This window comes from Xenopus laevis, chromosome 7L, assembly GCF_017654675.1.
Source record: "Xenopus laevis strain J_2021 chromosome 7L, Xenopus_laevis_v10.1, whole genome shotgun sequence".
Lineage (NCBI taxonomy): Eukaryota > Metazoa > Chordata > Amphibia > Anura > Pipidae > Xenopus > Xenopus laevis.
In genome coordinates this window covers 58,424,239-58,449,572 of record NC_054383.1, presented here as the reverse complement: position 1 = coordinate 58,449,572, position 25,334 = coordinate 58,424,239, and the positions used below count along the sequence as shown (strand labels likewise).

Sequence of the window (25,334 nt, the reverse complement as noted above, 5' to 3'; positions counted from 1 at the left end):
AAACGCGTTAGACCTCAGATGCTAAGTTTGTCTGATTGATATGTCTAAATAAAGAATTTAACTTTTTAATTATCTGGAGAAGAGCGATTTTTGTTTGATGCCCAGGAGTGCGCTGCCTCCAAATATTCTACTTTGCTGTTGGCGTTCCCCCTAGTGACGGACTCGGGGCTGGCTGCACCCGGGTCACTACCTTTGCAGGGTAAGATTTTCAGCTTTGTTTTTTCATCGTTGATAACATGAACAAAAGACTTTGAAAAACCGGTGTTTTTACTCGAGTTGGGTCCGGGCAATTAGCACCTGGACCAACCGGTTTTTACGGTGAGCAGGGTTCAGTCCGTGACTAATCAAATAGCTATAATTAATACCCGCAAAATTGTTTCATTTTGAAGATTTAAGCCAATTTATAGAGCCGGATCTGTTTTTCCTTAAAGTCATTATTTACTGGATAAAAGGGTATTTTCGTTATCGATAGGAGATGGCCTTCCTGCAATTTGGACACTTTTGGATAACAGGAAAAAATATTTTTAGTGGGGTAATCCACTTGATGGGTATGTGCTGACGTTGATAGTGGGAATCTGCAGCAGCTCTGACCACTGCTGCTCCTTTGGCTTGCTTTTCCAGAGACTTCCTTTGTGTGGGGCTGAAGCTCCAGGCATTTTTTCAGTTTTTCTTCTTTCTTTTTTTCCCCCTTTTGTGTCATCCTCCAAGCATGCACCTATGTTTTTTTTCTCCACCTCTATTTGGAAATCGCTGCAACCAAAAAATTAAAGAGCTGCAGAATGTCATAGCACTTTTAACTGTGGATGTGAATTGTGGATGTATAAATCCAAATAAATTACATTTCTTTTGGTATATTGGACATAATTCCATATTATGTTTTAGCTAGTGTTTCTGAGACAGCTACTTCTTTTTTTAGATTGCTCTGGATGACACTGAGCTCGAGAAACATCCAGCCACAACAAATGATATACGCGAATGTTGTCGAGATATCAAAGTATTGGGCCGAAAGGAGCTTAGGTATTCTGCAGTTATTTTTATTTTGCCAGTGACCTTGTCAAACATTTGTCTGATCAGAATATCTTGCTGTTTTGCTTAACAGTGCTTACATTTTATAGGTTGCTCTTAAACTGGCGTTCTAAACTACGCAGACATCTTGCCAGAAAATTAAAGGAGGCATCTAAAGAATCTGCAATGGAAATAATGTGAGAACATTTGATTGCTTGTCCTTGAAAAATCCCCGTTGCATAGCCTTAAAGTGTATAATTGCCCCAGTTTCAAAGTACCTGACCTACAGTTCAAACTGGAGGTTATCAGCCATGGAAAAAACATTAGGCACTCTCAGATCCCATGGACAGGTAAGGAACGGCAGACTATTTTAAGCAAAGAGTGGACAAACACACAGGCTGTGTGTGTGTTTGTCCACTCTTTGCTTAAAATAAAATCTGTGCTTCTTTTACTTACCTGTCCATGGGATCTGCAAGTGTCTGCTATTTCTACCATTGTTGTCCTTGAAACTAACCTGTATTTTCCTTACTTTGTACTAATTCTAAAATTGAATACTATCAAGCTGAGAATTTTTCCAAAAAATTTGATTTTCACTTGTTTTCACTTTTTTCCCAAAAAAATTACTACATTGCACTACAAATTTTTTTACAATACTTTACAGTCTATGGGCATTTTTTGTGGCAAATATTTCATCCCTAAGTATTTTTTGTATGCAGTCTTAGTTCTGATGAGGAAGAAGAAAAGCAAAAGAAGGACATATGTGATAAAGATTATAATCTGGAGGATGAAGAACTGCACAGGAAGCTGGCTGAAGTTAAAGCTGAAGAACTAACAGCACTTAAGAGGTTTGTAAAAAGTTATATATTTTTGCCACGCCTTGTAAAATCTATAGAACATAACTTAAAGGTGAACGAAGCCTTTCTATATCTTTTAGTATGCGATAGAATGGTCAATTCTGAGCAACTATTCAAATGTTCTTACATTACAGTCTCTCGGTCAAACCATTCCCTAGTTGCTAAGGTAAACTGGACCCTAGCAAGCAAATTGCAAACAGTATAGCTGTTAAACAAAATGAAATAATTAAACTCCACCGACATAGGTACCAGCTGTATTGACTTTAGTTACTGGGGTACAGGCCAATTAAGATTGCTAGTGTTTTGAAGAAATGAAAATATCAGATACTGTTGCCCTGGTAAAACTGATCTGTTTGCTTCAGAAACACTACTATAGTTCATATAAACAAGCTGCTGTCCAGCAATGGCGGAAATTGAAAAAAGGCTCTATGGCACAGGTTAATTGGTGAAAAACAGATACCTTTATGTGCTGCAGAGCTTGTCTGCTATCTTCTGTGTAACTTGAGCCTTTTCTCCTTTGAATGGCTGCCCCTCTTGTTACACGGCAGCTTATTTATATAAACAATAGTAGTGTTTCTGAAGGAAACACATCAGTTTTACCAGTGCAGGGAATCACTTTCCCCTTGCAAAATTCTTGACACCGTGTTTTATAGAGTTTTACTTTTTTGCCTAAAATAATGGAAAAAACAGATACCAAGTTACATTTCTCTTAGACCATGCCTAAGGACAATAACGGGTAAAAGGCCTGCACTAACCACATTTCCGGACTATTCGTGTAATCTCTCTATTTCTTGGTTTCTTCTTTTTGCTTGGCTTTGATTTTGTTTTGATAAAGGCTCAGTCTGTATATCCACAAGTTTTCAGAGCTCCTTTCAGATGTTTGTATTCTCTCTCTTTTGCTTCTGCACTGATTGCCACAGTTTCAGCCCAATAGTGTAAAGTTCTTATAACCCCCAGTTTATGTTCCAGAGGGTGATGGAAATCAAACAACAAATACTGATCGATGTGAGTGTGTTTCCTGTATACTTCAATATCCAGGTTTACCCCCTCTTTGATAACCATTGCACAGTCCAAAAATTTCAGTTTGCCGTCTTTCACATCTTCCCTTGGAACTTGATGTTTTTGTCTACCGAGTTTGTGTTAAGTGAAAGCTGGAACCTCATGTGTTTTAATTATGACCCAGGTGTCGTCCACATATCTGAACCAATGACTTGGTGCTGTTCCCGTACGTGCTTGCAGTTCAGGGCTCAGGCTGCCAAGAACGTACCCTGTACGTTCTGTAGCTGAGCCCTTCTCTCTGCATCGGCGGCTTTTGCCGCCTCTGCAGAGAGTCAGTAGGGAAGACAGCCTCCGCTGCTGCTGCTTTCCTTACCTGATCCACGTCGCACACCCGCCCACTCACTTCCTGCTGCGCACTTACTCTGCTGACATTTATACACTTACACACACATTTTAGTAAAGATTGGTATTTTTTATTTTTTTATTTTAGCACACTTGGTCCTTTTTGTACAGGTTTTTTTTTTTTTACTTATTCATTGTACCGTTTGTTTTGCCCAAAAACATGTTATTTTGACAGCGTGACTATTGGATAATCGATTTCGGCCACTAATTGCTCTGTCGGATCAGTTATTTTATTTCATTGTTTACGCTATTTTTGTGGTTTTATTGCAATTTTATCCCTGCATTATTGTTCCTTATGTATCTTTAGTATAGTTTTGCTGTTTGGTGCTTTGGTATAGAAAAATTTATTTAACTTAGTTTGATTAGCCAGAATATATGCTTTCCAAAAATATATAGTTTTCTGGGGGTCTTTTTACAGTTTGGGGGTCTTACGGCACATAACGCACAGTTGGGGCTCTCTTTTCTGCAGCTTAGTTGGCTAGCGTGAAAATTCATATGTACGTTTTTTATTTTGGGTCTGTACACACCACATACTTTGGTAAATCTATGCATATTCGGCATCAAACTATTCAGTAGACCTCTGACATCCATATTTAGGGTGATTTTTCTTTGTACGTAAAACATTGTGTGCGATAAATGCGGCAAACTACAACAATTTTTGGCGATTTTCAGAAATGTTGTAAAAACCTCTACATTTAGAAAAGCTTTGCAGTTTGGTAGTTTGGTGTAAAAAGACATCTTTATCTTTGTTGGATTCATCAGAATGTGTACTTTCCAATAATATATGGTTTTGGGGGGTCTTTGCTGTTAAGAGGATCTTGAGGCACATAATATGAAGTCAAGAAGGCAACGGAGAAAAATCATATGCATATATATCATTTGAGGTCCGCACATGCCAGCTGCCTTGGTATATCAATGCATATTGGGCATCAAACTGTTCGGTAGACCCTTGGCATCAGTATTTATGGTGTTTTACAATTGTATGTAAGCAATTGGGTGAGATAAATGTGGCGAATTGCAATATTTTTAGGCAATTTTCAGAAAAGTAAAAACTATTGCTTTTATCGCCAAATTTAGGAAAGGCTTGCGACTTGGTACTTTGGAGTACAAAGACATGCATACCCAATTTGGATTCAGGGGAATGTGTACTTTCCGAAAATATATGGTTTTCTGAGGTAAACCTACTTTTTTCTACCTTTGCCGCTCCCCAAATCTATGTAAATGTGTTGATTTTGCAGTATCTGAAATGACAGACCAAATGGGGGTCTTCCTTTTGGGGCCCCTATATGCCACGTTCCTGGGTACACCTATACATATTGGGCATTAAACTGTTCAGAGGACCCTAAGCTTTCATATTTTGGGTGATTTATCTTGATACATAAAAGTTTGTGGGTAATACGAAGCTGCAGGTTAGCAATTTTGAGGTGATTTTTGGAAATGTCACCAAAATCACCAAATTTAGGAACGGTTTGTGGCTTGGTACTTTGGAGTACAAAGACATGCATATCCAATTTAGATTTGTGGGAATGTGTACTTTCCGAAAATATATGGTTTTCTGGGGTGAACGTACTTTTTTCTAAATTTGCCGCCCCCCCAAACTATGTAAATGTGTTGATTTTGCAGTATCTGGAATTACAGAACTGATACCTCAAATGAGGTGTCTACATTTTAGGGCCCCTATATACCACATGCTTAGGTAAATCTATGCATATTGGGCATCAAACTGTTCAGTGGACCAAAGGCTTTCATATTTGGGGTGTTTTACATTGATACCTAATGATGTGTGGGAGATATGATGCTGTAGAGTCGAAGCTTTGAGGTCATTTTTCAAAAAATTCACCAATTTCTATAAATCGTTATAACTTGCAACTTGGTAGTTTGGAGTACATAGATATATTTATACATTTTTATTCACCAGAATCTGTTCTTTCTAATAATGGGTAGTTTTCTAGAGTTAACCTACTGTTAGTGGAACATTTGGCCTTGAAATCAGAAGTATGCCGTTTGGGGAGCGGTGCTTTGGAAATTTGGTAGTGTACTGCTTGTAGATTTTGAGCTATACAAGTGAGAAATCTCTATAAAACTATATATATTTGGTATTGCCGCGTTCAGGAGACATAGACCTTTCCAAATCGACTGTGTTCTCGTACATAAAATAAATTATGTTTCTGATATATGTGATTGTTCTTTGTGAAACATGATTTTTTTCATTTTATTAGACACTTAGAAGCCTATATTTTTTTTACAGAAGTAGAATTACACCAAAATTCTTGCATATTTTTGAAAGTTCAGGTTGTCCTGAAAAAAAAAAACCAATGTTTTGTTTTCCTGGGTAAACTAAAAGACCACCCCAGGAAAGACCCTTAAAGTGAAAGAGTGCAAAATATCTAAAAACTGCTTGGCAGGAGATGTTCGCATCTAGGACAAAACGGCTGGCAGGGAAAGGGTTGAAAAGACACAGAGCCCTGCAGCCATTGCCCAATTATAGGTTCTACCTTGTTTGTTTCTGGGAGCGCTAAATTACTATTTACTACTGATTCCTGATCTTGACCTCGGCCTGTTTAACCGTTTATTGAACTCTTGCTGCCTGAACTGACCCTTTGCTTGGACTTGACTACGTTTAACTTCTTAACCCTTTGGATACCTCTAACTGTGTTTGGTGCCTGCTACTTCCTCCTTGGTCTGTAATTCCCAACTGGAGCCTTGACAGTATAATAGGCCATGGACCCTTCGGAAGAGCATTTCGCGGATTGGCATCCCGCATGGAGGCCTATAAGGCACAGCAAACTCATTTTGGCCAAGCACTGGAAGCCATTCTTGGTAAACTCTCGGTTGCCCTGCAGGCAACTCCTGCTCCAGCAGTTCCACCACCACCTGCTCCGCCTCCTGGCCAGGAACCATGACTTTCAGCTCCTCCTCGCTACAATGGAGACCCCCAGTCCTGTCAAGGATTCGTGAATCAATGCCTCATTCAATTTGAGTTACAGCCCGCACAATATGTTTCTGAGCGAGCAAATGTGGGGTATGTTATTACCCATCTAGAGGGTAAAGCTTTACATTGGGCATCTCCCTTGTGAGAAAGGAACTCTCCACTAATTCATGATGCCAAACGTTTTTCTCCAGTCCTTCTGGACAGTTTTTGATGCCCCAGGTTAGGTTGCTACTGCCTCCTCACGACTGCTGCAGATTCATCAAGGGAGTCGGAGTGCCAGCGAATATGCCATTGACTTCCGTCCCCTTGTGGAGGAAACTAATTGGAATAATGAGGCTTACCATACTGCCTTTCTACATGGTTAAAAGATGATTTGGCCTCCCTTTTTTTTTTTTAAATGATTTATTTATTATTCCAACACAAAGCCATACATTTTAATGTATTTGTACAGTGAGCAGAGTAAAGTAGTTAACGTATTGGAAGATTTTACAATTAAACCCCTGGAAAAACAGAAAAAAGGTGCGAGAGTATATCCTGAAAAGGGGAAAAAGAATTAGAAAAGACTAGGTATGAGGGGAGAGAGAAAAGGAGAGAAAAGAAAGAAAAGAAGTGAAGAGAGGTGAGGAGGGGAGACAGCAAGCAATATTATTATATTATGATACTCTCGCACCTTTTTTCTGAAAGAAAGGTGGATCCAGCTTATATTGCCATGGTATGCATAATCACCTATAAGCATTCACAATAGCACACAAAGAGACACATAACCTGAGGGACCCTAGGCATGCAATACATTTCTTAAGATTTACTCATCCTAGATATAGAAGGCAAATGTACAAGGTATCAAACATCCAGTGAAAGCCAATCCATCTTTGGGGTAGGCGAATTTTCAAGTAGGAGTCATTGTGTAAAATCCACAACGACCAGGTGTTATTGAATTTAGTAGGGCAGCCCCTGGCTGCATAAATTTGTTCCAGAATTGGTAGGGTTTGTTCTACCAGACCGATCCAGAAATTTAACGTAGGCGGTTGCTCCTCCTTACACTTAATAGCGATGGCCTTTTTTGCCTGAAAAAGTAAAAAAATAAGTAGAGTCCTTTCCGAATGTGATAACACCGTATCTGCAAGATAATTGAGCAGGAGAACCGTTTGATGATGCTCTATTGGTAAGGCCATTAGCTGTGTGAGGTAAGTAACGATATCTGTCCAAAACAGGTGGATTTGAGGGCAAGACCATATCATATGAAAGAAGTCAGCCTGAGAACTTTTGCATCTATTGCACTGGTCAGGTATTGCTGGATTAATTATATGGAGAAGATAAGGCGTATAATATGCTCTATGGAGGTATTTAAATTGAATAAGTCTATCACGAGATCTGATAAGAGGGGATAGAGTGTCCTGCAAAATTGTATTCCATTGTTCAGAGTTAAGGTCAGGAATGTTAATGATCCATTTCTCATATAGACCCTGGGTAGAAGAAGAAGGCTTGGCTTGACAAATGTGTCCATATAAAGTCGAAAGAGGTTTATTGAGCTGCTTCTTTCTAAGTAGGTCCTCAATTGGGGAAGTTTGGACCTGAAGAGGGCTGGTATGAAATTGTTGCGTGAGGGCATGCCGCAATTGCAGATTTCAAAAAAACATTCTGTTGGGGAGGTTAAATTTATCCTTCAGTTGATCAAATGTGAGCAAAATATTGTCCGCATAAATATCATTGACATATTTAACATTAAATTGTGCCCAAATAGCGGGATCAGGTATTGTGAGCAGTTGTACAAGGTTCGCATTAAACTATAGCGGAGTATACGGAGAAATAACTGCATCAGCTGTATCATGCCCAAGGTGTACCTGTTTCCAAGCCCTAACAACATTTCTCATCATAGATGTGTAGTGAGTTATAGGAAGCTTATCCCTGTAAATCAAATTCCTAAGCCCTTCCAGGGAGCCAACTATTTGGGCCTCTAAAAGAGTTACCGGGTCTTCAGGCAGAGATTCAAACCACCATTTTAAGGGTAACAATTGGGAGGCCAAGAAGTACCCCTGCATGTCTGGGGCTGCCAGTCCACCTTCAGTAAGGGGGGGGGAGTCAATGCTGTGTATTTGACCCGCACCAGCCCAGGGGACCAATAGAGTCTGATGGGTAGGGAACGTAGTTGTTTAAAAAAAGAAGGGGGTAGCTAAATGGGTGTTTGTCGAAACAAATAAAGAAACTTAGTGAGGAACTTCATCTTAAAAAGGTTAATCCTACCTATTAAGGAAAGTGGAAGCTTGAGCCACCTATCGACTGCTTTTTGAAGGAAAATCATAAGGGGGTCTATATTTAGTTCTTTAAATTTCTCAATTTGTGGATGTATGTAGATACCTAGATATTTCATTATAGTAACCTGTTGTAATGGGAGGCCAGGGTCAAGCCCATCCGTTGCTGCTAGGTCGAGAAGGGTGGATTTAGACCAATTGATCTTAAGGCAAAGTACAGGGTGTGGGAATTTATTAAGTGAAGGGCTGCTCTAAGGGACGGACCAGGGTCATGCAAATAGAGGAGAGTATCGTCAGCAAAAAGGGAGATCTTTTCCCGTAGTCGTCCAAACTCAAGTCCCCGAACCTCTGAGCAGGACCGGATCAAGCACGCTAGGGGCTCCATAGCCAACGCAAAGAGGCCAGGGGAAAGAGGACAGCCCTGGCGGGTTCCTCTTGCTGGGGATATGGGGGAGGAGATATCAAGATTCGACATAACTCTAGCCATGGGGTTACTATATATAGCTCGGAGCCAAATTAATTTTTTTTCCCCTAAATCCAAATTTTTTGAGGGTTTCCCAGAGATAGGCCCATTCGACAGAATCAAAAGCCTTCTCATTGTCGAGAGAGACAATGACCCTAGTACCAGTATTATCATGGGGAATAGTTAAATTAGTATATAGCCGTCTGATGTTTATTTCTGCTGCTATATGGGGTATAAACCCAACCTGATCTAGTCGTCTGGCCAGAACTTTAGTTAGGATTTTATAATCTGAGTTGATAAGAGGCGCTAGAGAGAGGGGGGGTCTTTCCTAGTTTCAAGATTAGTACTATGATGGCTTCCTTAAAAGAGGCTGGAAGTTGGGCCGTAGTGAGGGTATGGTTGAAAATGGCAGTAAGATGTGGGACTAGCAGAGAAGCATAAGTAGTATACCAGGTATTAGGGATGCCGTCTGGTCCCGGGGTTTTCCCTGTAGGCAAGGATGTTATGGCCTCTAGAACTTCCTGTTCTTGAATAGGGGTATCTAATAAAGTCCTATATTCCAGGGGGAGATTGGGGAGATCGAGTTGTTCTAGATATTCTGCAATTTCACCAGGGGATTTTTGAAGTTTGGAGGAGTACAACCCCTGATAAAATTCAGCCAGACATTGGTTTATTGTTAATGGGCAAGTGAGAAGCTCTTTATCTGAGTTTTCTAGGGCATGTATTGCAGGTCTGGTATATTCATCTCTGGCAAGTAGAGCCAACATCTTACCATTTTTATCGCCCTTTTCATAAAGTGCAAATTTGTGATAAAGTTGCCCCTTTTGAGCCAATTTCCACTGTGCCTGGGCAAATTTTCTCTGTGATATTACATGGGTAATTTTATTTTGCTCAGTGGGACTTTGGATGTACCTCGCCTCCGCCTCTTTCAACTCACCCTCTGCCTCAGTCATCGATTGTCTAGCCCGCTTCTTGACAAATGCTATTTTGGCAATATAAGATCCTCTAATTACCGCCTTCATGGCGTCCCAGACACAAGGAAGAGGAGCAGTGTCTATATTAACCTGAAAATAGGATTGTAGTGTCTGCTGGATTTCTTTTTAAATATCAGGGTGTGTAATCCAGTAAGGGTTCAATCTCCAGATTCTTTGTATGGGATTAGAGTGCAAGCGCCAAGATATTAATAAGGGGGCATGATCGGATATACCTCTTGAGAGGAATTCTGTTTTAAGAATTTTGGGTGACATGTCGATCGAGGCAAAGGTGAGGTCAATCCTTGACATAGAACCTCTTGCATAACAAGAAAACATATGTTTGAGAGGGTTGCGAGCCCTCCATACATCTTCAAAACCCGAAGTTCCCGCCCATAATTTTAGTGCAGTGGAACCCGATCTCAGTGCATTTTACAATGAGAGACGATCCAAGTCAGAATCCATGACGGCATTAAAATCTCCCATAATTAGTATTGGGTCAGGGTTCAATGCTGCAATAAGCGGTAGCAATTGATATAAAATATCATCGTGAAAAGGCGGAGGTATATACACATTCACTATAATGTAAGGGGTACCTGCAAGTGATGCATGGAGGATAGTAAACCTCCCCTCAGGGTTATTCTGGATACTAAGGAGTTGAAATGGGTGTGCCTTACTGATTAATATGGAAGTACCTCTGGCAAAATTTGAATAAACAGCGTGAAAGGCATGTGCTATCCAGGGCTTTTTAATAAGATGTGGGTTAGAGGCTTTACAGAGATGGGTCTCTTGGAGACAAATTATATGAGGGGAATACTTTCTCAAGAAATTAAAGACCAGAGACCTCTTCATGGAGGAGTTCAATCCTCTAACATTCCACGGTAGAGCTGTAATTTCTGACATGGTTTATAATACAATTTATGGCTTAGTCCCCCCCCCTCCAAGCAAGAAAAGGTAAAAGTAAAGAACAGATGGGGAAGAGAGAGAGAGAGAAGAGAAGGCATAGAAGTAATCCCATATTTCCCACCCTACTTGCTCCCGTAGTGGAGAAGCTTGGAGCCAATAACATATCAATTTCTAGAGGGGTGTGCCTAAACAGTGAGCGCACGTAACAATTAAATAAAAAGTAAATAACAAATGATCAAACAAATAAAGAATAATTACAGGGTGCAGATGATCAATAGGGTCAGATGTTCCTCCAAGAGAATGAAAATAAGAGCCAAAACGTAGCTCCATGAGACCGCTGCTGCGGAGTGATTCACCAGCAAAAGTAATGGAGATAAACATGAAGAGCAGAATGACTCAAAGGTATTAAGTGAACCAAAATGCATAACTGTTGGGCATAGAAGCCAATGTATCATCCAAGCCACTGGTAGGTGAGACATTTCAGATTGCCATTGCCTGTTGAAATATAATTCCCATTACACCGTCAAGGACGTCGGTCAAGCCATTGGGATGCTTGGGAGAGTGCTGAAAAAAATGTTTTTTCCATCCAGGAAACACGCAACTTCAAAGGATATATCATGGCATATTGTATGCCTGCATCTCTGAAGCGCCGTTTTACTCCCATAAACTGTTGGCGTTGTTTCCGGAGATCATTTGAAAAGTCCGGGTAGAGGGAGACAATCATGTTTTCATAATCCCAAACCGCTAAGACCGCATCCCTATCTCTGAAATTTAGGAGACGGGCTATTAAAGGCCTGGGGGGTGCTCCCGGTGGTGGTGGCCTGGCTGGAATGCGGTGCGCTCGTTCAATAATAAAAGCTGAGGAAAATAGTGCATCCCCAAATTCTCCCTTTAGCTAAGTTTCCAGGAATTTTGTGGGGTCAGGCCCCTCTGATCTCTCAGGGAACCCGACAAACCTGACATTGGTTCGTCTGAGACGATTTTCCAAATCGTCGGATTTAGCCTCCGCCGACTCAAGTCTACGGTGCAACAAATCAAGGCGTTCAGGCAGGGGATTGCATGAGTCCTCAAGGTCACTTACCCTCCGCTCCACCTCAGCAGAAGATCTTGTCGCAGTATCACAAAATCGACTCGGAGTTCATCCACTTTAGCCGTCGTTGCAGCGTGGCAGGTTTGAATAGTGGAGCGAAGGGTCGCCGAATATCGGGATTGTGTTACAGCTTGCTTTTTTTCCCCCATAAGCTTACTGGAAGCGATGTAGAGTATCTGGTGAGCCACAGATAAGATGGTAAAGTCAGGATATAATTCGGAGATAGCGGTAAATCAGCAGAGCTAAGGCAGTGTGCGACTGTTCACAACAGTAGTTGGCCACGCCCCCCGATTTGGTCTCCCTTGAGCTACCTGAACAATTAGAAGATCTCATTGCCATGGTCAGTAAGGTAGACAGGAGATTGAGCCTGATAAAGAAAGGACCAGAAGTTTCAACCTATGTTGGCTCCACGCTTTCAGAGACCTTTTCTCTCTAGCACTTCTGCTCCATCTCCTTCAGCCTCTCCTGAGGAACCCATGCAAATCAGAGGAGCTCTCCTTTCTGAACAAGAGAAACTTCTGAGATGTGCTGCCGGGTTATGCTTATACTGTGGGGGCAAAGCTCATTTTGCCTACAATTGTCCAGTGAAGCAGGGAAACTTCCATGCCTAGGCAAGTTAGGGGATCCCTGGGTGAAATTGATCCCTTTCCCCACAATTCCTGTCACAGATTTCTGCTTCCTGTGCAGCTTCAAGTAATTTCAAGGACGATCCAGGCTCAAGCTTTCCTTGATTATGGTGCGGCTGGGAACACCATGACATTCGCCTGCAACCCTTGTCCTTCCCTCTATGGTTCCTGGCAATTGATGATAGACCATTATCCACTGCTTTCATCTCTCAGTCCTCGCTGGAATTACCAGTTACAGTTGGTGCTCTTCATAATGAAAGACTTTTGTCTCTCATCAATTGTCTTTCCACACCGGTGGCTTTGGGGCTGCCCTGGCGTTGTCTCCATAATCCAACCATTGATTGGTCCGAAGCCCAGATATCGCATTGGAGCCCTTATTGCCAGCAAAATTGTCTCTCACCAAACTCATTACAGAAGATAACTTGTGCCTCAGTGGATCCTCTATATTGCTAGAGTGGTTCATATTATAGTCTTTTGACCTATTTGTGAGGATCTTGACAGCAGTGAACATCCAGTTTACAAATAAACTGCTCAACAATCTTCAATGTCCCTTTCTGATTGAGTTCAACTGTCAACTGAAATCCCTGAGGTTGTAAGTTATTGCTATCTCAAGACAACTTGATAAGTTAAAGCAGGGATCCCCAACCTTTTGAACCCGTGAGCAACATTCAGAAGTAAAAGGAGTTGGGGAGCAACACTAGCATGTAAAATGTTCTTGGGGTGCCAAATAAATGCTATGATTGGCCATTTGGTAGCCCCTATGTGGATTGTCAACCTAGATTGAGACTGTTTGACAGTAAAACTGTTTTTTATGCAATTAAAACTTGCCTCCAAGTCAGGAATTCAAAAATAAGCACCTGCTTTGAGGCCACTGGGAGCAACATCCAAGGGGTTGGAGAGCAACATGTTGCTCACGAGCTACTGGTTGGGGATCACTGAGTTAAAGAGATCACACTTCCAATGCTTAGGAAGGGAGGCAGAAGAGTCCGAGATGTGGATTCCGAGCGTTTTTCATGTATCACTCATCAAACCTGCAATGTTAGGTCAGTATTTATCTTCTCCTGCCCCCGTAATTGTGGATGGTTATCAGGAGTGAAGTGGATAAGATCTTGGATTCTTTTATTTCCAGAGGTTTCCTACAATACTTTGTTGAGAGGTTTTGGGCCTGAGGAATGCTCTTGGATTAAACATTCGGACATCCATGCTCCACTTCTCATACGGAAATTCCACAAGCAATTTCCTTCAAAGCCTAGTCTTGGTGGTCCTGAGGCCCCCATAGTGAAGGGGGTACTGTAAGGAGCACTCCTTACAGATGATGCATCACCATCCGTCAACGTCTGTGCGTGATGTCATCACGCTCGTTTGGCCGCAAAAATTGTCCTTTAACAGATGTCAGAGCCCTGCAGCCATTGCCGATTATAGGTTCTACATTGCGTGTTTCTATTTACTACTAATTCCTGATCTTGACCTCAGCCTGTTTCACCGTTTATTGAACTCTTGCTGCCTGAACTGATGATTTGCCTGGACTTGACTACATTGAACTTCTTAATCCCTTTAAAACCTTGAACTGTGTTTGGTGCCTGCTACTTCCTCCTTGGTCTGTAATTCGCAACCAGAGCCTTCGGGCCCTGACACTTGGCGAGTGATGTCTGAGCCTTCCTCTCCTACAAACTTAGGATGGAAGGTGGAGCTTTAGCATTAGCTAAACCAATACTTTCAACCTTCATCAGAAGGTATCTTATTGTGAATAGGAAGATTCTGTGGCTGTGATAAATTCTACCACTGGGACATACTGTGGGGCCACAGCAAAATTTAATCCCTTCCTTCTCTGGTTCAGTGAGTTCCCTGTCTGATAAATTCTGTAAACTATTGTCTCTTATGTGAATCTAGTTGCCAATCAAAAATGAGCCAGAATTAACTCTAATACAATAAGCTCTAATACATCTTCTTGGCAAATGGAGCCCTCCTATAAGAAGATATATTGGCTCTAACTGTCAATGATTATCTGATACCCAACTCCTGCATGAAGAGAAACTGATGCTGAGAGAGGGATAGTGAAGATAAACATGATTATTTCAGAAACTGTACAGAATATTTAATTGTTTGTATTTAGAAAGTTTCTTATTCCAGTATGCGGAAGCTTATATTTAATTTTCGCAATCATTCCCCTTTGATTTTGTTTTACTCCAAATGCATTTTATCACTATTCCCCCTTTTTGACATAAGCTTAGTTGGGTTTATGTATGAAAAAGACATGTAAACACTATCTTAACTCCCAAAATAAATATATAAATATAACTTTTTATTTGAAGCACAGTGAGAAACAAGCTATTAAGTAAGACATGTTATGATAGCATCAGGATACATTAAAGAAAATGGAAAAGTGTATTACATCCGTCGTAATGGTTTAAGGTGTCTACCTCTTCCTACACAATAAGCTTTCAATTGTTCTCATACAGGTAACTGCAAATAATAATTGAAGTGAATATCCAATAAATGTAAAGTAATTTGAAAGGAACAGTAAGAAAAGGGTAAAGAAGAATAATAGAGAGTTAGGTAAGAGAACAGGGACCTGGATCCCGACTTCTCATGTTGCACACGCTCTTAGTCAGCAGGTAAGTGGATAGGGTGGGTCTTGAAGTGCCATTCTACTTTCATAACACTTGGTGGCATGGTAGCAGTTGCTTATCTATTTTTTGTGTTTTAGGTGTAAGGTGTCGATGTAGCTTTCCCAGGTAAAAAAGAGTTTGCTAATGTAGGTTTCCTTTTGTAAGGATGCCTCTACCCATTCCATTACTAATGCATGGAATTGTTTTTTCTGGAAAAGAAATGGATGTGGTCTAGTGTGTATCCACCATTGGAGTATTATTTTTTTGGCTGCCACAGATATGACCGTCAAAAGTTTTTTGCTCCTACTAGTAAGTATTTATTGGCATTGGGAGTATGAGTTAAATATTGCCCACTCAGTGGACAGAGGCACATAGTTCACTGACAGACGTAGCCCAATGTGCGGGCAGCAGGGCTGGAACTAAGGGGGGGCAGAGTAGGGCGCAAAGCTGGGGGGTGCCAGGCATGCACCTTCTCTGCTTCTCCTACCCCGTGTGCTGTCTTTTTGCCCCCATGCATGCTGTCCCTATCGAGCATCATTTTTTGCGCACAGGTTTTCGCGCATGCACGCCTGTGTGGCGCTACGGCTCAAATTTTGAGCAAGCTGGGTCGATCTTAGACTTTATGAGATATCTACGGTGTGAGGATAGGTAGCCTCTATGGATTATTTTCAGTATTGTTTCAGTGTAGGTGGCTGCCTTTAGTAAAGAGGTTGTATCTCTTGTGGCTTTCAGAATATCTGGGATTATTAGGATTGGTAGCCTCTTTGTCATTGTGATAGGCCTGTGGAGACAGTTGTACCGTCTAGCATTTTGCGCAGAATTGAGTAAACTACTGCAATAGCTTGAGGGGTATTTCTGCCCAATAGAAAGTCATCTAGGCAATTGTCCCAGTCCTTGTCCCGCAGAGCGCATCCCACCTTGGATACATAGCTCTTCGCTTGTTAGTAAGAAAAAAATGTGTGTGTTTATCATTGGGAATAGAGTGGATGCCTCAGTTACACTCAAAGCTTTTTTTCCTAATTGTAGATAATAGTTGGCCTACCCGTTTGATACCATTGTGCTCCCAATGTGGGAAGATTGGGCCTGCAGTACCATTTTGGAAATCAGGGTTATTAACAAAAGGAATCCATAGCAAGTGGGTGGCTTGAAGGTCCATTTTGGACTGGGATTGCCTCCATGTTTCCCAGCCTGTGTAAAGGAGGGGGTTATTTTGTATTTTCTCTGGTAGGTTGAGCTATGGCATATGCAGTAGGGCTGCCAGGCAAATGTGTGGTGTGAGCGGTTGGTCCACAGCTGTGTTTGTGCAGGTCTCATTGTTATGGAGCCAGTCTTTAATATGTCTGAGTTGTGCTGCCGGGTAAATTAATGCGGTCATTTGCTTTTGGCTGGCTCAGTTTCTATAGGCCTATAGCCAATCTTTTATCACTCCAGATATATGGGCTAAATTGTACTAGACAAACAATGAGGAACAAAATACTACATTTGTTCTTTTAGTTTGTAGATGAAGAGCAATGGTAAAAAATAAACTTTTTCAACTTTGAGAATGAGACTAGTGCTAAACCCTGTGTCTCTCAGTAACTCAAAGGTTGAGTGGTGAAGGGAGGGGATTGGGATATATGGAAGGAGAGCTGGTTCCTTGGTGCTTTAGTTGTAGACGGTTGGGGGGAAGGGATAGGTGATCAAGGATTGTCTCCAAAATCTTTGGGGTTGTCAAATAACAGAGTGGCAGCTTCTGTGACTTGCAGGCAGGAAGCTTGCAGAGTATTTCCTTGCTTTTCTATAAGCCTGACGCATATTATCTTTATGTCCTGGAAGTTGAGACATTTTGCAATCACAGTTCTGGGTCATTGCTGCTGGTCTGGTCTCTCTTGGCCTATTCTGTGGAAGCTCTGAACAATATAGTAAAATTCACTCATCTGTAGTTGTAGTGTAGTGGGGATGGTTGCTGATAGTTTGGGACCTTTTGTGTATTCAGGTATACCTATGCTTTTTTTTTTTTTTTTTTTTAATTTTTACACAACCATGCCTAATTCCACAGAAAGGAATCTATGATACTAGTACAATCCTTTTATCCGTTAGACTTGCAATGTCATGCAATCCTCCACTGATTCTTGTTTTATTGTAAAGTGATGCTTTCTGGGACTTGAATCCCCACCAGATAATCTGTGCACCACACGCTATGGTAAGTAGAGGGATAAGTTCCAGGATCCATTGAATTAAAATGAAATAAGGTGAAATCTGTGAAATCAGTTCAGATAGTTTTTTTTTTTTATGCACCTCTTTTATAAAAGTCCAACTGAATGAGCTTGTGACAATTATTTCCTGTGTCTCATGGCAAAATCTCCTGTAATTATACTAATTATATTATATGGGTGTTTTCTCTGATGATTTTGCCAAGCTTTCTCATGACAGGAAAAAGAAGCGTATATTGAAGACCCAGAGGCGGCAGAGAGAGCGGGTTGAACTTAAAATGGATCTTCCTGGAGTTTCTATTGCTGATGAAGGGGAGACTGGCATGTTTTCACTGCATACAATTGGCAAGAATGAGGTTAGAACTGGGTTTAAAAATAATAATTGCACTCTCTCTTTTCCTGCACCATTTCTGTTTAAAATTTTTAAGGCTTGAATTTTCTTAGCTTCTGCAGACACTCTCTAAAGGGGATATGTGTGCCGCAGACTCCCTTATATTAGATGACATTCATAATGATGATGTTGTTTTCTCAAATGATGAGACTGAAGAATTGGAGGGAGTAGATGAAATATCTCTTGCAAGTGATTTGGAAGATTATGAGCTGCAGGAAATTCATGCATGTGAGAAAAGTGCAAGGAACAAAAGGTTGGAGGATAGTTGATTTTTTTTCCTTTTAATGTTGTATTCTTAAGCTTAAACAACCGTATCTTTTTTTTTTTTTTAAATTTCACTTTAGAATTCAGTATCCGGTTAAAGATTGTTGGATGAAGGATGAAGTACAGATTAACCCGTTACTTGTTTCTCTAGAAGATACATCCGATCGTGAACAGAGAGACACCAGTATGTGGTTTGGAAAGGTTAGTAACATATCCCAACAGGGGATTCCTTACATGCAGAGAATTGGTGTAATCATGCAACACACACATTTTGTTTTGCACACAAAAAAGCAAATATACACTGTATCAACAAACTTTTTTAGGATAGCAAATTTTAGCTTCAGTGCATAGATTGGGGGTTTCAGCTAAAAAATGCAAAATAGAATGTTTGCAATTCTTAAATTATATAAAATTATTATTGTTCTCGTTTTATTCCCTTAAGAATTAAATGTAAGGGCATTAAGGACCATTTTATGTTGCTTAACATTGTCCTGATTGACTGAGTTGCATGAAAACTTCTCTCCTCTTACTTGCACAGAGGAGCTAGGGTGTGAGCCTTTTGTTTCAGCATGTCTTTCCTTTTGAGGGAAATTTCATGAAAAAGCTGCCAGAGCTGCAATATAAACTAGGGGGGGGGGGGGGGGCTGGGCAATACTTATAATACAGGGAAAGGTGTTCTGTATTACAATAACCCCTCCCCTATCGGAAATATGAACCCAGGAGACACCTACATGGGTTATTTACCGGGTTCATGTTCTTGTACTCCTCTTTTGGGTTACTGATCTTATTGCCTGGAAGAGCCAACCCAATTGTTTTGTTGTTATTTATAATTAGAACATAATCATAGTTTTGTTCCAGTTGTACTTTTATTTTCAAGAGATAATAAAGATTCATATAGTTACATCAACAATATTCAATAATATTATAGTAACACTTCGCCATCTGTATTTCTGATGCTAGAAAAGTTTTCAGTTGATGTAGGCCATAGGATGTTTCTCCCACTTGGCATTCATCTGACTTAGAACTGCTCCCAGTCCAAAGGTGGAGGCATCTGTATAAACCAGAAAGCATTGTTTGTAGTCTGGGACAGCAAGAATGGGTGCCCTGAAAAAACTAAAAGTTGATTGCACACTCTATATCAAAAAAAGTTTTTATTTGCCAAAAAAGGAAAGTGGTTACAAAATCAAAGCATTAGCCCTGGTCATTGCTTGTTTAAGGGCTTGGAATACCTACTTGTTGTGTGCTAAAAATTATATCTGATTATCTGTATAGTGTTGTGAAATGTAGATTCCGCAATTTACCACAGCCAGGTAAAATGATGCAACCATGGTTCCCAGAGATGAAACGATTTATTCAGATTAACTAGCACAGCGACAGCAAATTATACAGAGGTCTTTCAAAATATACCCACAGGTTATACTTCCTTCCTCTCTCTCATTCTTCTTTCTAATCCTTCTCTTCCTCTGCTTCCCTCCTAATCAGCCAAATAACAGCTCCATTGTTATACTCTTTCTATGCCATTGACCCAAATGGGAAAAGGTTATGATTGGCTGATGACAAGTTAAACGGGAAAACCAGCTAATTTCTCTAGTTGTTCTTTTTACCAATAACAACTGTACAAACAATTCCTCTTTAAAATGTAAAATACCCTCTCCAGATGGTTACTAGAGTTTGGGCCATACAAAACTCAGGATGTCTCCGACCAAACTAAGGATTAATTACAATCCTTTGAAGTAGGCAGGAAATGTGTAAATTAATGTGTACAGCTGTTATTGGTAAATACTAGTTATCAATGGTAGGCACCATATATCATATTCATATGTACATAGGTCTACATATATTACTACACTACTCACAGGCAGTTGTCCACAGCACAGCTCGTGGCATGCCATGCACTTTCTGGTCAGGTCCGTCAGGGGTTTGGCTAAGGCACTGAAATTGGGAATAAACTTAATGATCATAACCAGCAGTACCCAAGAAAAGCTAATACCTGTTTTTTAGTCTGGTAAGTAGGCCATTCACAGCTTCCACCTTAGCTGGTTCAGGGCGTAACTGCCCACTCCCCACCCAGTGCCACCTCAGCCATCATTATCTGACACTTGTCAGGCCTGCTCCCTCTCTATATTTTTTAAGATTTTATTTGTGTTGTAGGTGTTCTTCCCACATATTGCTAAAAATGGCAATATCATCTAGGTAGGCACAAGCAAAGTCCTGACACTGCTCTAGCAAGTCGCCATCCAGTCTGAAAAGTGGCTGGAGTGTTTTTCATGCCAAAGGGCATTACTAGGAATTCATAAAGCTCATAGGGAGTTATAAATGCAGAATACTCACAGGCTGTCTGAGGACATCTGCCAACAGCCTTTGCTTAGATCTAAAGCTGGCCATAGATGCAAAGATAATGGTATGAAAATCATACAAAATTAATTTTCATTCTATGTGTGAATTGTCTTGACATTTTTCGTACCATGACGATTGGTCATTTAGTCGATCTGACAGGTTAGATGATTTCTGTCGGCTAACGATAATATCTCTACATGTATTGCATCTGATGATATCAGTGGGTGACTGTCACTATGTATTTGTCAAACATAAATTTCGTACAATAGCTGTCAATTCCAAAACATTGTCTGATCTGTAAACAAAGCAGTTAAAGTTGCCAAGAATGTATCTAATACATTCTGCACTTTTAGACCAAAACACCCTGCATCGTGGACTTTTACTGCTTCCACAGTAATTAGGGAGATGGACAAACCCCTAGGCAACAAGCCCAGGGGGCTTTTAGGTCAGTCCTGTGACTCAATCGTCACAGGACAGGACTTCTTACTGGACCGCATCGAGGACTTTAGGACCGCACTGAGAAGGAAGATGCTGCTGATATGGGACCTTCAATGCTGCCATGGATTCCCCTTAACCCAGGAACGGTAGGTGACCTTTCTTATTCACATTTACACACACATATATGCATATACACACACACACTACACTTTTAGATTTTTAGAAGTTTGAATTTTTTTGCTTTTCCAGCTTTGTAACACTTTTTAGAGCTGTACACACAAGCACACACATACTTTTTTCTTTTCTTTAATTTTATCAGTTTTCCTCTTGTTATTCCCCTAAAAACTGATGATTTCCCAGCGTGACGATTGGATCAAGCATTCTGACCACTAACTATGCTATCAGATCAGTTGTTTTGTGATTTCATTGATTTGCCTAATTCTATTTGATTTTTGCGATTTTATTGTGGCTTTATGCTTTCATTGTTGTTGTTTCTTATGTTTTTGGAGTACAAACACATTTTTAGCAATTTTGGATTTGTCACAATGTGTATTAAGTCATATGCATTCAGGGTTGGACTGGGCCGGCTGGACAACGGTAAAAAAACCCGGTGGGCCCCAGGCTCTTGTGGGCCCTGCTAACCAGATCCGCACCCGCACCCTGCCTTCTTTTTCCGCGACTGGCCCAACACAGTGCGCTTGTGCGTGCATACATGCTCATTCATACTCACATACGCATATGCCCTCTCACCCCTTATGCACATAAGTGAATGCACGCTTACTTGTACACTGGTATGCTGTGGGCACCGTGCCCCCCACAGTCCGACCCTGTATGCACTATTTTTCTTTTGGGTCTGCACATGCCAGCTGCTTTGGTATATTTTTGGTATATCTATGGAGATTGGGCATCAAATTGTTCAGTAGACCATTGGCATCAATATTTAGGATGTTTCACAATTGTATGTAAGAAATTGGGAGAGATAAATGCAGCCAGTTGCAATATTTTTAGGCGATTTTCAGAAACGTCATGAAAACCGCTACTTTTAGCATAGCTTTGCAGTATGGTAGTTAGGATTAGGAAGAATTAATTACTTATTTTGGATTCGTCAGAATGTGTACTTTACAAAAATATATGGTTATGGTGTATATATATATATATATATTATATATATATATATATATATATATATATATATATATATATATATATATATATATATATATATATATATATATATATATATATATATATATATATATATATATATATATATATGGAGTCTTTTTACCGTTAGGCAGTCTTGTGGCACATAATACAGAGTCGGGCCTTTATTAACAGAAGGCAAATTGGCAGCCGAGAAAATTCATATGCACTATTTTGATTTGGGGTCCTCATATGCCAGCTGCTTTGGTATACCTATGGATATTGGGCATCAAATTGTTCAGTAGACCATTGGCATCAATATTTAGGATGTTTCACAATTGTATGTAAGAAATTGGGAGAGATAAATGCAGCCAGTTGCAATATTTTTAGGCGATTTTCAGAAACGTCATGAAAACCGCTACTTTTAGCATAGCTTTGCAGTATGGTAGTTAGGAGTAGGAAGACATAATTACTTATTTTGGATTCGTCAGAATGTGTACTTTACAAAAATATATGGTTATGGTGTGTGTATATATATATATATATATATATATATATATATATATATATATATATATCCGTATTATGTGCCTCAAGACTGCCTAACGGTAAAAAGACCCTATATATATATATATATATATAATATATATATATATATATATATATATATATATATATATATAATATGGTCTTTTTACCGTTAGGCAGTCTTGAGGCACATAATACGGAGTCGGGCCTTTATTCACAGAAGGCAAATTGGCAGCCGAGAAAATTCATATGCACTATTTTGATTTGGGGTCCTCATATGCGAGCTGCTTTGGGTATACCTATTGATATTGGGCATCAAACTGTTCAGTAGACCATTGGCATCAATATTTAGGGTGCTTTACACTTTATAGGGTAGGTATTTTTCCCAGTCATTCTCAGAATCAGTAAATGACTTGAGACTGCCCTTTATGACTATAAAGGGCATGTTCAAGTCATTTACTGATTCTGCTGATTCAACCAGTTTACCCTGTAACCACCTGCGGAAGGCCTGAGATATTTTCTGCCCATATCTTTAAAATGACTCTGCCACGGACCATCTTGCCTTACGGAAACTTATTAGATAGGACTGTGGGGTAATTGCATAGTGGTCCAGGACTCTCTCTCTTTTATGCCACGGTAGTCCATTTTTTGCTCTTGTGCCATGTCCCAATATCCCAGTAAGCAGAGAGGACAGAAGCCACACTTGGTCTTGCTCTGGTGCCCTATCTAACATGCACTGGTGCTTATTTTTGTCAAAGTCATTGAACTGCTTCCTATAGATTCTAGGCACATAATTACTGTATGAGTAAGAGGCCCAGCTTGGTTCATTCAGACTTGGGCTTCTGCCCGTCTGAGAGACATTTCTTCAGTATACAATTGTATGGCTCCATTTATGTCATCCCTGCAATCCTCAAGGGTAGTGTCCGTACCAAGTTTTCAAAGTATCCCAAGGGCATGCATTTGTGGGGTTTGCTGATCTGGCTGTCTAAATCCTCCTCTTAGGTAGCCTCTACTAGTCTTTCTACTAGCTGATCTCTTGGTACCCCTACATAATTGAGGCCCAAAACACGTGCTCTTTGCTGCAAGTCCTGCACTCACCAGTGCATGCAATCTTCCCTGGATGCCATGATTACTTGGGGGGGAGGGGTTTCCTTTGTCCTGGATCCCACTGCTGCAACCAGTGGTATTGGGTCAATAAAAAGTGCACAGACACACACACACCTGACACCAGGACAGAAAATACAGCGGACTTTATATGGAAACACCTGTTTATTGCAGAGCACCCAGATTATACAAACAGGCATAGATCACTTGGATGGGGGCATAATACAATTTCACACAGTATATGGGTCCACATGGGAGATAAGTAAGTCCACACAGGAGATGGTTCCACACAGGCCTATGCAGAGTCCGTAATAGGCAGGCAGGCACAAATTCCTTTCACATAGGCATGGGGATGAGGGTATATTCTCACAGCGGAATAGTGCAGACACTCTAGTAATTCCCTTCCAGCAGAATGGGGGGTGGGGGAGAAAGGAGCAGAGTCAGTCCTGATTGGCTGAGTTACTTGAAACCTTATCTCCTCTCATGTGCACAGAGAGCTAGTGTGTGTCTTTTGTTTTACTCACATACATGGCTCTCCTTTGGAGGAAAATTTCAGGAATTAAAGGCACCAGAGCACAATATAAACTGGGAAGGAGAGCTGGGCAACACTTTTAAGACAGGGAAGGAGTTCTGTGTTAAAGCAGTAATATAGTACATAATTTTGAAAAACCCACACATACTAGGGTTGCCACCTTTATGTCTGGCTGAGACGGGGGGGGGGTCCGTGACCTCAGTGGGTGTCTGTGACATCAGTGGGCGTGTCTGTGACGTCAGTGGGCGGACCCGTGTCGTCAGTGGGCTGGGCTATGCCGTCAGTGGTCGGACCCGTGACATCAGTGGGCGGGGCTATGAGGCGGCGATCAGCGATTGGCCAATCGCCGTGACAATCAAGGGAATCCCGTCTGGTTTTCCTTATTTGGAAAACCGTGCAGGAAGTATAGACCCGGGCAGCCCTTCAAAATACCGGGCTGTCCGGGTCAAAACCGGACAGGTGGCAACCCTAACACATACATTGATACATTGAGTTTAACCCTTTATGTTTATATTAGGGAAATCACATGACTTTTTGTCACAAAACAAGGAAGTAAATGTTTTCCCCTGCCCAGACCTAATTTGCATGTGCAAATTCGGCCGAATCTTTCGCAAAGGGGTTCAGCCAAATCCAAAATAGTGGATTCAGTGCATCCTTAGTTTATATAAAACCTGCTAAACTGCTAGTTGATCAAGAATAAGGCAAGCAACCCTTCTAAAGCCTCTCCAGTTTACCTCAGAGTCCCTGAATTAGCTTTGCACAAAGCTATTACTTGCTAAAAAAGACATGCAACCCCTCATTAAAGCTATCTAGTGTGTTTACCAGTATGGCTGATTCAGGGAGATAATTCCACAACTTCACAAAATGTGTTCTCTACAAGGACTCCAAGACCTTTCTCCTTTATGGCTTTATATAGTGCAGTCCCATTAATAATATAATTGGCTTGCGTATTTTTAAATCCCAGGTGCATGACCTTACATTTATCAGCACTGAATCTGTCACTTGGACTCATCCTGGATATAATTAATTGGGCTGCTTAGATGTGACATCTGCAAGTATTACTTAAAGTACTCTCCCCTAAGTTGTTAACGAATAATCTAAATAACCTAATACGGAACCCTATGTGACCCCACTCATAACCCTACTCCAAGTAGAGAATGTACCATTGACAAACTACCGTTTGTAAACGATTGTGTAGCCAGTTTTCTATCCATCACTAAGACCAACAGACCTTAGTCTAGAAAGCTGTTGTTTGTGGGTCACTGTATCCAATGCTTTGGCAAAATCCAAATAGATCAC

The 25,334-nt window shown here is 40.7% G+C and overlaps 1 protein-coding gene across 2 annotated transcripts in view; it reads left to right on the top strand.

Moving 5' to 3' along the window:
* ftsj3.L (FtsJ RNA methyltransferase homolog 3 L homeolog) overlaps positions 1 to 25,334 on the top strand; it is a 97,068-nt gene that overhangs the window by 36,985 nt on the left and 34,749 nt on the right. For both annotated transcript variants that reach the window (XM_018225548.2, XM_041568993.1), the window contains 6 exons: positions 917 to 1,017; positions 1,116 to 1,202; positions 1,722 to 1,850; positions 17,519 to 17,654; positions 17,743 to 17,942; positions 18,034 to 18,154. In XM_018225548.2, coding sequence (XP_018081037.1) covers positions 917 to 1,017; positions 1,116 to 1,202; positions 1,722 to 1,850; positions 17,519 to 17,654; positions 17,743 to 17,942; positions 18,034 to 18,154 — 774 coding nt within the window. The remainder of the gene's footprint in view (positions 1 to 916; positions 1,018 to 1,115; positions 1,203 to 1,721; positions 1,851 to 17,518; positions 17,655 to 17,742; positions 17,943 to 18,033; positions 18,155 to 25,334) is intronic.